This window comes from Grus americana, chromosome 26, assembly GCF_028858705.1.
Source record: "Grus americana isolate bGruAme1 chromosome 26, bGruAme1.mat, whole genome shotgun sequence".
Lineage (NCBI taxonomy): Eukaryota > Metazoa > Chordata > Aves > Gruiformes > Gruidae > Grus > Grus americana.
The window spans coordinates 5,843,172-5,856,611 of record NC_072877.1 but is presented as its reverse complement, the minus strand read 5'-3'; the positions used below and the strand labels follow the sequence as shown (position 1 = coordinate 5,856,611).

Sequence of the window (13,440 nt, the reverse complement as noted above, 5' to 3'; positions counted from 1 at the left end):
AAATTGTGTTAGAGCACTATGTGGTAATAGTTGGTTTGGGTTTTTTTCCTTTTCACTAGCAACATAAACTTGTTCTGAGTGTGCATGTATGTGTTCTTGTCAGGCTGTAGCTCTGTAATATTGAGCTGTGCCTGTGCTGAGATTTTGCTTAATGCTTTCTGTTGTTCTCTCTGTTTCACTACCTTTTCTCTTCCTGGTTACCAGCTGAAAAAACGAAAGACATTCTGAGTTTGGACACTAGCCCTCCTCTTCTGACTGTGCCTGATCCTTTCATTCCTCTCCCGTTATCCGACACGCCAGGTAACCAGAACTAAGTTTATGGAGGGGGGCACATTTGTCATTTGTTTTTTATTCTTAATCTTCCAGTTCTATTTCTAGGCACACCTGACATCCTGGGCCTTAGTGGTGCTGGGTGCCGACATGCTCTACTGAACTCAGCGGTAGTAATGACGTGTAGTGCTTTCTGCCATTTAATACCTGCCTGATGTGGGAGTGGTGCTGAGCACAAGAGCCCTTGGTTTTCGTGGCAGACCCTAAGGTTATTGTATTGGTTCTAATGCCAACAATGTTGATGTCCTTAAAAGTTCAGTGTTCAAAGCCAAAAATAACCACTGGGTAATTATCTGTTCTGACCGAAGCCATTTTCAAATTGATCTCCAACTTTAACAATAATAAAAACTACAATTTCAATCTTTCTTTCCCGTAAGAGTCGGGTTTTTTGGCTTCCAAGGTCTATTGCAACTAACTTGTACTTCATGAAGTACAATTTAACATATAACCCTTTCTGATGTGGCAAAATTTTCTAGTGCAGTTGGTAGCTATTCCTATTTACTTTGCAGTGCTACTCGGAAGTCTTTCCCTGCATTCACGTTTCTGACTGCAGCAGCCAACACTTTTTAGCACAAGATTATGTAACTGCTTAGAAGCTTATTTGCAAATCAGTGGGATTTGGAATATGGGAATGTTTTTTATCTTGGAGTTTCTCTAAGCCCTCTGAATGTGTGTGATGGGTCCCTTCTTGTCAGCTAGCCCCAGAGGACAAGTGCTCGTTACAGCTCTCACCCTCGTCATGGAATCATAGAATGGGTTGGAAGGGACCTCAGAGTCCATCCAGTTCCACCTCCCTGCCATGGGCAGGGACACCCTCCACTAGCCCAGGTTGCCCAAAGCCCCATCCAACCTGGCCTTGAACACTGCCAGGGATCCAGCGCATCCACAGCTTTTCTGGGCAACCTGTGCCAGGGCCTCACCACCCTCACAGGGAAGAATTTCTTCCCAACATCTAATCTAAATCTACCTCTTTTTAGTTTAAACCCATTACCCCTTGTCCTATCACTATGTGCCCTGATGAACATTCCCTCTCCAGCTTTCCTGTAGCCCCTTTAGGTACTGGAAGGCCACAATTAGGTCTCCCTGGAGCCTTTTCTTCTCCAGGCTGAACAATCCCAACTCTCTTAGCCTGTCTTCATAGCAGAGGTGCTCCAGCCCTTTGATCATCTTCGTGGCCTTCTCTGGACTTGCTCCAACAGCTCCGTGTCCTTCTTTGTGCTGGGGACCCCTGAGCTGGATACAGTGCTCCGGGTGGGGTCTCACCAGAGCGAAGCAGAGGGGCAGAATCCCCTCCCTTGACCGCTGGTCACGCTGATGGTGATGCAGCTGAGGACACGGTTGGCTTTCTGGGCTGCAAGCACACATTGCCAGCTTGTGTTGAGCTTCTCATCCCCCAGCACCCCAAGTCCTTCTCCTCAGGACTGCTCTCAATCTGTTCTCCACCCAGCCTGGAGTTGTGCTTGGGATTGCCCTGACCCATGTGCAGGACTTTGCACTTGGCCTTGTTGAACTTCATGCGGTTTGCATGGGCCCACATCTCCAGCCTGTCAAGGTCCCTCTGGATGGCATCCCTTCCCTCCAGCGTGTCGACCCACCACACAGCTTGGTGTCGTTGGCAAACTTGCTGAGGGTGCGCTCGATCCCACTGTCCATGTTACCCACAAAGGTGTGAAACAGTGCTGGTCCCAGGACCGACCCCTGAGGAACCACCACTCGTCACTGTTCTCCACTTGGACATTGAGCTGTTGACCACAACTCTTTGAGTGTGACCATCCAGCCAATTCCTTATCCACCGAGTGGTCCATCCATCGAATCCATGTCTCTCCAATTTAGAGACAAGGATGTCCTCAGCTCAAGCTGTGGATCACTGATGGTTTGACAGTAGAGGACCCAAGCTGCAAAGGGATGTGCTTGTAAAGATGGCATCTCTCCATGGGAAGTTAAGCAGTTGGGGGGGGGGGAATCTTCCCCCCCCCCTCCCCGTAACTGTGTGGAGCTTGCTTCCTTCTGGTTGATGCTCAAAGAGCACAAGAAACGTGTTTTGGTTCTAAAGGGATTTTACTCATAAATGCTGCAGTTTGAGAAAAGAAGCAGAACTTAGAGGCTTTCTCCCCTATGTGAGCACTTGCCAGGAGCTGGCCTGCCCAGCTATAATTTGAAAATAACCTACAAAAGGCAGGCGACTGCATGTTCCCCGTCTGCCCCCCAAATGCTACTGAATGTTTTGGTTTTCCTGACTTGAAGCCTGTCAGCCCAGACTACTGTTTAATTCTCTGCCAGTGTGCTCAACGCATACAGTTGCACACCAAGATGGTTGTTTCCATTGTTGCCTATTGCGTTTTGATATAGCACAACCATAGGAAGCAGCAGTCACAGCCTTAGCTGCGGGAAGCTCTGAAATTCTTTATAGTACAGAAACCACTGCAGAGAAATTGCCTTTCAGCCCTGACCTTCGGTGCAAATAATCAGAGCAGCAGTTGTCTGCGGTTTTTGTGGTACCAGGTTGTTCGTCCCACAAATCTCTCCCTGACGGGTTGCGTATCTTTGCAGGCAGGTGCTAAACCTTCTTTTGCTAATCTCTCTGCCTGTGTGTGTCTGGCCCTATTGAGTTCCGTGGGTGTCCTTCCATGGGGGCAAAATGGGGGGGTAAGGACATGCAGGAGATCTGGCTTTGGCTTCCTGCAGGTTCCTGCAAAGACATCTCTGATTATTTTTATTTTTTTTACATAAAATTTGAGGCCAGGAGCTCATGAATGTTTTCAAGGACCAGAGCTACAGAATTATCCTTAGCTTTGAAAACTGAGAGGCGTTGTCTGTGCTTGTAAACTCAATAGAACAGATAAAAATCCTGGATTTGGACTCAGGTTTTCAATCTGTGTGTCTGTCGTGCAGAACAGAGGCATCTTTGTTCTTCTGCATCTGCATTACCTGTGCAGAAACATCCCCACAGCAAGCAGAGAGGTCTTGGACGTGAGGGATGTGCTGACTTGCATGTGAAAGGCATTCTTTTAGGTGTGCCCCTTGGGTCAGTAGAGCTTGGATTGACTTTACTTTCTTGGTATATCAGCATCTCCAGTTGCGCCATCCAGGCTGCCTTAGTTTTGTGCAGAAGCAGCTGAATTTCTTTGAATGCTTGCTAAATATTTACTTTCTGTTTGGAATATTTTTATTTCTGAGGAAACCTTGATAGCGAATCTCATTGCTTTGAAAACATTTTGCGTCTGTCTTTTTATAGACTGGGAGCATGCATAGTCCTTTCAGAAGTAGAAGCGGGAGCCTTTACCCCTTGGTTACAAGAGCAGTGTTGTTCAGGAGGGCTTTCAGTACAGACATAAGTGAGGCTTTGATTTGGTATTTTCCCTATTTGTCATACAGAGCCAGTTTTGTCAGCTTTCTGTGCTCTAAACCTGTGACAGCTGAGGGTCTGGCTGAGAGCTCAGCTGCTTTTTTTTTTTTTTTTTTTTTTTTTTTTTTTTTTTTTTTTGCTTAAGCCACAAACTTTCTCCCTTTGCTGGCACCTGAGGGTACACATGGCATTGCTTGAATGTTGACCAAAGACCTCCTTGGGCTTTCCCACCTTTCCTCTGTATGCTCAGAAGGACAGATGAGCCTTTCTATCGCAGATTCCAAAGAAAGAAGTAAATGATGCTTAACACACGACAAATAGCCATAGGGTGCATCCCCAGACAGCCCAGATATGTTCAGATGGAGGATCGCACTGCCATGGAGCTATGGCCACCAGATGTGGCTTTAAATATGACCGCTTGCTTGTAGGTTTTGGTTCTGTGTAGTCAGTTAAATGTTTACAGCAAATATAAACCTTGGACAGCAGGTTCTAGCAGACTATCTATCCTGTTTGCGTGGATCACGGCACTGGAGATGCGTAATATACTCTTAGTAAGTGCTTCTAGAGAAGGGGTAACATAGCACACCCTACAGAAGGCAGAAGTACCAGCTCTGGACAATAATCAAGTGGAAGCGGAATGGTTTTCAGTATATTCCTCCTTCTCCAATGCATAATGGCTGTAATTCTTAATGGCATTGTAACTAGTAAGAGGAGCTGGCAAGAGGGATGTAAAAATACGGCAAAACATCTGTTAAAATAAGGGAGAATTAAATATTCATGCTGAAAACATTTTTCCTTGTGCATATGTAGGAAAGTGAGCCAAGTTCTTCTTAATAAGCTTATTGCATGCTTCACTGCTGATTAATCATAATGGAGTATTTGATCAGAATGGTAATTTTTCTGCTACGTGTGGCTACTTAATGTCTTCAGTATGAATTTAGCTCATATGAGCATGGGAGGCTAAATTTTGAACGGGGCATTCTGGAGACCTGAAATTAAACTGCGTTGTGAAGCTTCAAGGCAGATCTTTCCCTTTGTTGTTGAGGCTTCGCTCCATGAATAGTGCCAAGTCTAGAGTTTTTAAGCCCGTTATGTACAGTAGGTTTGGTTGCTTTTGACTTCATGTCTATTGGCATGAATGGACTTTGGACTCAATCCTGAAAACCTGTTTTGCAGAAGTATTTAATGAGAGGTTTGACCAAGAGCATGTGAATACTTCTGCTTTAGCCCCTGTCCCTCATTAACCGCTGAAATGGAAATGCTTAAGTGCTGTCTTGACATAGTTACCCGCACTCTTCAGACATCGGTTAGTGTCTGGCAAGGTTTTAGATATATCCTCTTTACTCTAGAAACAACTGCTCAGATAAACAAATTTTTGAGTAAGCAAAGGGTGGCCCCAACAAAATGCCCTCTGAGATACTGCCAAAAATATTCCTTCCCAGTTGTTTGAGGGTTGGTTGGTTGGTTTGGGGTGAGACAGGGGTGTCTCCTTCTTGCTCTCATTCCAGATAAATGTCGTTCTCCCAGGTACTCTGTGTTATCAGCAGTCCTGGCTTATCCACTCCTCTCTGCAGAAGAGGAGAGAGATGAGGTGGTGGGTGTGGGTCCTTGGCAGCAGAGCAAGCAAGGAGAAGTTGTTGAGCAGCAGCACTGAGGTGTAAGAGCTGAGAAAGAGAAGTTCTGCTCCTCCCTGTTCCTGGATGGAGGACAAACTCCCCCGTACTGTGGATTGTGCTGCCCTGATTCATGTGCGGGCTGAGCCCTTGTGTGTGCAGAGTGGTGGTAGTGGCCTGTCTGCGTTGCTACTGAGGAGTACAATGCCGTATTTGCACAATGACTCAATCTTTTTTTTTTACCCCCTTTCAAAACAGACCAGATTATTTTTTGCGAATTTACGCAACCATTTACTCCCTGCAATAATTCAGCATCTTAGTTGCAGCTGGGAGACAAATGTGTCTTTAGCGTAGTTAGTTATTTGTTTGAAGAACAGCAACACCAAGCGGCCTCTTCGACATTGTCTTGGCCATAACAGAAAGAGAGATAAGAGGAATTCCATGTCCGGCACAGTTAAGGAAACATGCAGACGTAGCTGGGGAAGGAAACACGGGTCAAGAAAGCACACCTGTGCCATTTAGGCACACACTGGATTCTCATTTTTGAGAATTTTTGCTTATTAAAGAGTCATTATCATGTTGGAGTTCTCTGAAGCTTTTAAATAGCACTCTAAGGATGATTTTTGGTTTTTTATTTCCTTAAAATACCCATGGACTTGTGAGGTTTTTTATGTTAGCCCGAGAGGATGCTTATCTGGGCTAAGGAAGTGAATAACTTGCAGTGCAATTTCAAAACAAAATGTGTCCACGCCCTTGGCCTGTTCTTAGAGTTAGCTATCAAAAATACGTGGCCCTGATCACCATTCCAGCTCAAAACATAATTGGCTTCAAAAATAGGAGTTTTAAGCAAAACTGGATTTTTCTCATTGTGTTCTAATGTGTGGCCTTCAGGAACCGGGTTCTGCAGGGCACTAAGGCAGCGTTGCGAGCTGGAGGTAGTTTCAGGCTATTGCAACGATTGAAGAACTGGGGGAAGAATTGTGAAGTTCAAACACAAGTCAAAACACAAGTTCAGCTGCTTTAACCGGGCTGCTATTACTAATGTAGGAGGGCTCTTATTTTTTGGCACAAAATACTTGATGAAATGTTTTTAATCAGCATAACTCTGTCTATCCCAGGCCCATAAATTCTGAGAAGATAACTGTATGCCCACCTACGTCAGGGTGTTTTAACAACTGTAAAAGAAAAACTGTGTTTCTACTGAGAACTTGTATTTGTACCAAGATGATACGTTGGGATAAAGTAGTTGCAGACATGCACAAGCACATCTCGATGTGCACTAACGATTTGAATTTACATCTTGAGTTGGGAAAATGCAAAAGGGGAACTACTCATCTAGTAACTTGATGAATTAATTGCTGTATGAGCTGAGAGTACAAAATAGTGTTTTGATGATTTGGAGCAACAAAGCAAATAGACCACTGGAATCCCAACTAAATAAGTGTAAACAGTTTCTAGTGTTGTTTCTGTCTGGGTTTTGAGTTTGATCCAAATGGGTATTATTTTACAAATATTTGAGATCTTGAAAGTTAAACTAAAATTGTTTGATTTTTGATCTCTTAAGGAGCCACTGTTAAATATTGTCCTACTATTCTCTATGGTGTTTACAAACTCAATGTGCATGTGTATTTAAAGCATGCCAATTGCTATGTTTTTTCCTTCTCTATTGGTGCTATATAAGAAACAATTCCATTTCACAGAAACTCCATTAGGAAAATTAAAGTCCAGTGCCTTCCCTTGATTAGTCAAAGTCCTCTGTTGCCGAATAATGTGCAGGGCTTCCTTTAATCTTTAATATTTGATTAATCAATAGGCAGAAATCTTCCTGAGTGACTAATCTATACCTATCTTGGTAATTTGCCCTCCCACTCACAGCACAGTTGACTTGTCAGGATTTTTACAATCTTGTCTTTCTTTCTCAGTTGACATCCGAAGAAAAGAACTCTGCTGTGTGCTCTATTGAGTTGTCTTTCTTTTTACTATTCCTCCACAGTACATGAGTGAGTAACGTTCTTACTGTGTGCGGTGCCTGGCTGGTGGACTTCTTTGGCTTTGAGATGTTGCATCTTGATTGTTCAGTGTGTTACCAACTTATGACATATTTTTGCCCTCTGTTCCCTTTTTAACTTGCAAGTTTCTCAGGAATCTTTATTCTTTCTAATAGCCTGCTCTAACTGAAAACCCGTTTGTCTCCCTTGTCTCTTGATTTATATTTTTTTTTCATAACTCTAGTTCTTAAAATGCTTTCTGCATATCCTTTGTCGCTTAACGGGTATATCGCCAAGGATAAATGCAGCATGCCAACTTACAGTCTTTGGCAGTGGTGGTGTTGCAGATGCAAAGTCTGTGCGAGTTGACTAATTGTAAAACTGAAAAATCAGGTTTGTGCATGTGTTAGAAAAGAAGGGATCTAGAAAAAGGTCAAAATTTTCTCACTGGGCTGTCCAAAGCTGTGCTCTTCAACCTACGCATGGGGTTTGAACTTGTTTTCTTGTCCCATGATATAAATCCATAGTTAATTCTGCTGATGCTAAATGGCATTTCTTCCTTTTTGTGTTGGTGCAAATCAGAGGAAAGGCTCTTGCTTTCATTCCGGAGGAAGTGATTTGGTTTTCCAGTCTCTGAAGCTGCCAGCATCTGCCATTTGGGGATGCCTCTGAGAGCTGTTAGCTGTAAGGCTCTTGCTTTGCTTTTTCTGCAACGTGTTTTGCTTACTCTGACTATGATAGGAAACAGTAATTTCTTACTGTGAGGAACTGGGAACTGAGAAAGAAAGGGAAATATTTGTCTAAAGGCTGCACTATGTGTCTGGGCTTTAGCTCTGGAAAAGGTTGATAGGGCACTTTTTAATCTCCCTTGTATGCTTTTAAGCTAAGACATCATCTTAAGACTTGCTAATGAGTCCTGCTTAGCCAGCCAGCGTCCTTACTAGCTGATGCAAAGCCGTAGCAAATGTGCTGCCACCCTGTCAGGACTGAAAATGGGCAAAGTAGAAAGCCCAACAAACAATGAAATACCAGTGAACAGATCAATCCCAAACCTGCGTCAAGCTCGCTTTCCCAGTGACCTGGAAAGCATCGGGAAGACTTTTGGTAGGCTGTCTGGGGAAGAGGATGCCTCCAAGAGGCAGCCTCATGTGGGAGCACAGTTATCGATTAAAGCACATGCTTCCCAGCTGGAGTTTGATAAAAGCCCTTCCTGAGAGTCCTTCTGGAGCTGTATGATATAAAATATCTTTGTATTGGGTTACATTTTTCTTAACCTTGTTTATCCTCTGGCTTGTTCATATGTCTACATATGAATAATCTGGATATATCTATTGGATTGGAGGCAGAAGAACCTCTGATGCTGTAAAATCCTGAATTTAACTGCATGGTGATTGCAACAGAATGTGTTTTGTCCTCTCATGCTCCAGTCTGATCTCTAGACATGCACAAAATTAGTTGCAATAGGCCCTGAAACTGCAGCATAGAGGAAGCTTCTATTTGTTAATTTCTTGTTCCATTGCTGGTTGCTGCATAACTGATCTTCTTTGCCATCATGACCACTTCTAAAACACAGCTTGTGATTGTGTGCCCACAGGCCTGGAGAGTCAAAAGAAACTGGTACTAATACTGGCAAAACATTTCTCTTGTTTTTTCTCCAGTAGAAGATCTTTGCTAAGGGGATGGCAGATGGGAGGGAGTGTTCTGGAGAAGTCCGTACCCGAGGCTGTAGCCTGAATTCATCTCTTTCTGCAAACGGCAGATACGTTTGCCTGCTGTTTGCTTGATTGGCGGAGTCTGCTCTGCATTGATGATCACTTCACGTATGTGTGACTTGGGACTGCTGTGCTTGCACAGCTAACAGAAACGAGACTGGTTATCCCAGTTTTTCCTCTTCTTGCACTGCTGTATTTCTTACTCATTCAAATTACTTCACATTGCTGGCATCTCACCATCTCAACTTCACTTGCAGGTGAATTTCTCTTGGAAATTAAAATTAAACTTCTGCTAGAGAATTCCCTTGGTAGCAGGACCCAAAATGCAGTTCGTATCATGGCAGACTGTTTTTTCTTTCTAGGTCTGCATATAGTTAAACTGCAGCTGCTTATGTTCATGTATAGGGAAACAGTCTAGTGTGCAGAAGATACCCTCCTTGAGTTACTGCTTCCGTCTTTGGAGCTATGGTGAAGCAGAGGCTTCAGAGCTGAGTTTACTTGCCATTGCAAAGGCATGTAGCATTCTTGGTCTTGAATGTCTGATGTGGATTCAGAAAAACTTCCTTTAGCACATGTATGTTTTTTAATGTGTCGTGCTAAAGAGACCAAACAACTCTCGTAGAGAAGGTATTCCTGCTAACTAATGCATAACCATGGATTTCGCTGGGCCTTCGCTAACTTTTCCTTTGCTCCTAGTTGAATGTGAATTTCCCCACCACTTTAAAGTGACTGCTGTTCCTTTACTTTATCTCTTATTCCTACAGGTTAGTACAAGACGCAACACAAAACAAACCAGGGAAATAAACTGTGAGGCCTCAAAATACTGAGGCATCCAATTTTTGTTACTTTTGATATCTCCTTTCCCATTCCTCCTGACACCATGTTTTTGTTGAACTTCTCAGCCTCACTCAAAAGGGATAAAGTTCCTTTTAATCCTGCACTAAGAGATGCAGTGGGTACCTGTAACAGCGTTGGCAGGTCAGCACCAAAGATGAAGCAAACAAGAAAGGAGATCTCGTGAGACAAGTAACAAAATAAGACAAAGAACTGCTGACAGTCTAAAGCTTTACATAAAACCAATTGAGCCCAGAGGATAGAAGGGAAAACTAACATGTAGGGAGGATACCATCACATGAAAAAAAGCAGGAAACTGTTGGGAAAGGTAAGGTTGGAGGAGGGAGACTTCAAGGAGCCAGACACTTGGAAATGGGATCATAAAAGGAATGATGACTGTCTGTATGGGTTTGAAGATACGGGTCGATGCACATGCCTTGAGAAGAGCTGAGCATTGGCAGACAGGCCTTCTGTAAGACTCTGCTTTGAAAGGAGTATCTTAGGCCTGAATCTCTGAAACATGAATGTGTTCACAATGTACACGTGTGTACATAGCTTACAAACTTCATCTCAAAGGAGGAGCTAAACCCAATTTGAAACTGCCCAACTCTGAGACGATCCATAATTTCTCCTCCAATTGTGTCCTGTGCCTTACTCTCTGGATTAATTGATTTAAAGCGTTGCTTAAGCCAGCGGTACTCTGGGTGGATACCTGTTACCTCACCACTTCCCTTCCAGGAAAAGGAATGGAGCATGTTCCCTGCTGGCTTGTCCCCAAGTCTGTGTTGTGTTATGGTTTCCCAACACACTATAATCAGTCCCATCCTCCTTAGCTCCCTTTTGGTAGCATCAACACCTTTTTTGTTGCCAAGCCCTTCTCCCAGCCTCTCCATTCATCCAAGGAAAAAGCCCTTTGTTGTGCAGCTGAGAAGCCAAGGATGGTACCTCCGTAGCTGGGGGTGCATTTTCTTTGGCAAATCCGATCTTTAAAATTGAGTATTCTTCACAGAGGTGGGAGGGTTTCGAGTACATTCAAGGCTGCTGTTCCCATCAGGTTTTTCCTTTCAGTTGACCTTCCTCAGGCCTTTAATGGTGTAACAGCTGCCTCCTGGGTTGTGTTTTAGGTTTCCTTCCCCTCCTGGTTGCTTTAGGGTGTTGGCTTGTGAAGTTTTTTTCATGGGGAGTAGAATTTGTCCTGCATTGGACAGGTAGTTCCAAAGCCACTAGACTATTATTTATATAGGCCAATAAAAAAAGATTGATATTATTACCATATATGTAGCAGTGCAATTTCAGCTTTTCTTTGGCTTTCTCAGCATGGTAAGTCTTTTATATGGCAGTATTCCAGAGCCTGTGCTTCTGTGCAGTTCTGAGCACATTTTCTTTGAATAACAAATAATAACACCAGCTTTTGAACTCAAAACGTAAAATATAGACGTAAAAACTTTGTAAAGGTATAGCTGTGGCCCTGCCACAGCTCATTCTAGTGTTAGATTATAAGTGCAGTCATTCCAACAAGTTGAAATGGCCAGATTTGTCCATGCGGAGCAAATTTTATCAGTGCTGTTTTACTGAAGGTGATTACTTCTAACAAATCCTGAAAATGTTCTTTATCTTCTTGTTCTGCGAAGAAACCCTTGTGAAGGCTAAATAATTAAGCTCATTATTGAAAACCTGGTCAGTACAATTGCGAAATCACTCATCCACTAGATTAATAACTGAGATTAGCTTTTTGCCCAAGCTATCTAAATTTCTTTGTATGAAGCATAATGGGAACCACAGGAGTTGTGCTGCTGAGAATGACATGTCTGATTTGAAACCTGATAGTTGAAATAATTAATTGGTAACTAGACAGCTGTTTAACCCAGGGGCAAGGTCTGATGTCTGGCACTGTAGTGTCTCAATGATTTCTGGGTTTGCTTAAGCTTTTACGGGCTCTAAGTATTCCATTCTTGAGCAAATAGGTGTTGTATACCTAGCTCTAGCACCTTGAGCTTCTGAGCATCTCTTGATTTCTTCTCATTATACAAAGACTAACAAAGACCTCCCCAGCATAGAAAGGTGAGAGGGGAAAAATTGCAGGTGGTATTATTATTATTATTATTATTATTATTATTATTATTTTTATTATTATTATTTTTATTATTTTTATTTATTTATTTATAATTTGATTTTCAGTGGGTCATGCTAAGCTTTTTGTGCTTTAGGTAGGAATGAAAGAACTGCATGCTATTTTGCAGTGGCTCCTTAGGGAGAGCAGCACATAGTGGGCGAGGATGTCCTCAGTTGTCTTAAATGACCATGGCCTGCTGGTGAATAGTTGCCCTCTAACATCTCCAAGTGATGGTGTTATTTGCACACAATATTGTGCAGATGCTCTTTTGAGGATGACACACTGGAGTATGAGCTGCTGAACTGAGCACCTGAATAATGTTGTCTTCTTGTATTTCTTTTTGCTTTTTTTCTCTGTTGCCTGCCTTCCTCCTTTTCCCGCTTAACCCAGAAAAACTGATTGAGGGACTCAAATCTCCTGAGACTGCGCTTCTGCTCCCTGATATCCTGCCTCTCGCTGACCCCTTCGGTAGCACGTCAGATGCTGTGAATGGTAAAAATAAACTCAGGGTGCCTCCTCCCCTCTGTCTTACATGGCATGTCTTGTCCCGCATGATAACTGCGCGTTTACCCCCGCGGGGCTCAAAACAGCCGCTGATGTTGGTGAAACGCAGTGTGCTAGGAAGTTATGGATTATGCTGAGACAGATCTGCCTTTTCTCCATGAGATTAGCATCTGAACAGTGAAAACTTTGGTGTTTGCATTTAAAATCTGGGCTTACTGATTTGGCACAATGGTTGTGCCTTGCGTGTTCTTCTGGTCTTGGTAGAAGAAAGTTAATTGTTGACTGAAGAAGATGCAAAAAGTCCCTCCATTTCTGATAAACGCTTTGTGTGTAACCATGGCCCAGGCACTGAGCCTGCCTGTCTCTCCATGGACCCTCAGCAGGATGAGGACGACAGCATTGCCTTTGACCTGGGGCATAAACCTGCTAGGCTGCCATGAGCCCAGATGCAACAGGCTCCAGGCAGTATAAAGATCTGAGTGTTGCAGAATCATATTTTGATCTACTTGCCAAATGTACTAAAGACTAATAATTGCAGGCTGCAGTTGGCTGCAATCAGATGCTTTTGTGGTTTTGGGTCCCAGCCAGGGTCCCCTGGTTAGCTGGTTGCAACTTTGTTGCTTTGAATAGAAAGGTAGGAAATGAGTCACCTTACCTGAAGACTTTTTCTCCCTTTTGCAATTTTTGGCAGTTGTCTGAATGCTCTTAGGTAATGATCCTGCAAATCACAGACATGCACGCTGCTATGCAAACAAAAATATTCATTAATCTGTCTTAGGTTGACCAATTTCTGGTCCTAGCATTTAAGTGCATCCTTGTTCTTTTAATTTAACTTCTTGGTCATTACCTTGAAGTTGGTCCTTGAGGAAGAGACACAGATGAGCATTATACCTGGCCGGTACGACTGTGACCATTATCTTCCATGTCTCTCCCCCTCCCCTTTATAGTTTCTATAAACACAAAACTTTCTACCCAGCCTTTTTAAACATCTCCTTTTGTA

The 13,440-nt window shown here is 43.2% G+C and overlaps 1 protein-coding gene across 14 annotated transcripts in view; it reads left to right on the top strand.

Annotated features, from left to right (window-relative positions):
• The window catches only part of AAK1 (AP2 associated kinase 1), an 88,478-nt gene that overhangs the window by 54,016 nt on the left and 21,022 nt on the right, over positions 1–13,440 (top strand). For 6 of the 14 annotated variants that reach the window (XM_054804375.1, XM_054804379.1, XM_054804380.1 and 3 more), the window contains one exon: positions 205–300. The exons of 1 other annotated variant lie outside the window; for it this stretch is intronic. In XM_054804375.1, the coding sequence (XP_054660350.1) occupies positions 205–300 (96 nt within the window). Of the gene's footprint in view, positions 1–204; positions 301–378; positions 637–7,211; positions 7,290–12,326; positions 12,429–13,440 lie in introns of those variants that run through there. 7 more of the 14 variants (XM_054804376.1, XM_054804374.1, XM_054804377.1 and 4 more) reach the window with 3 other exon arrangements.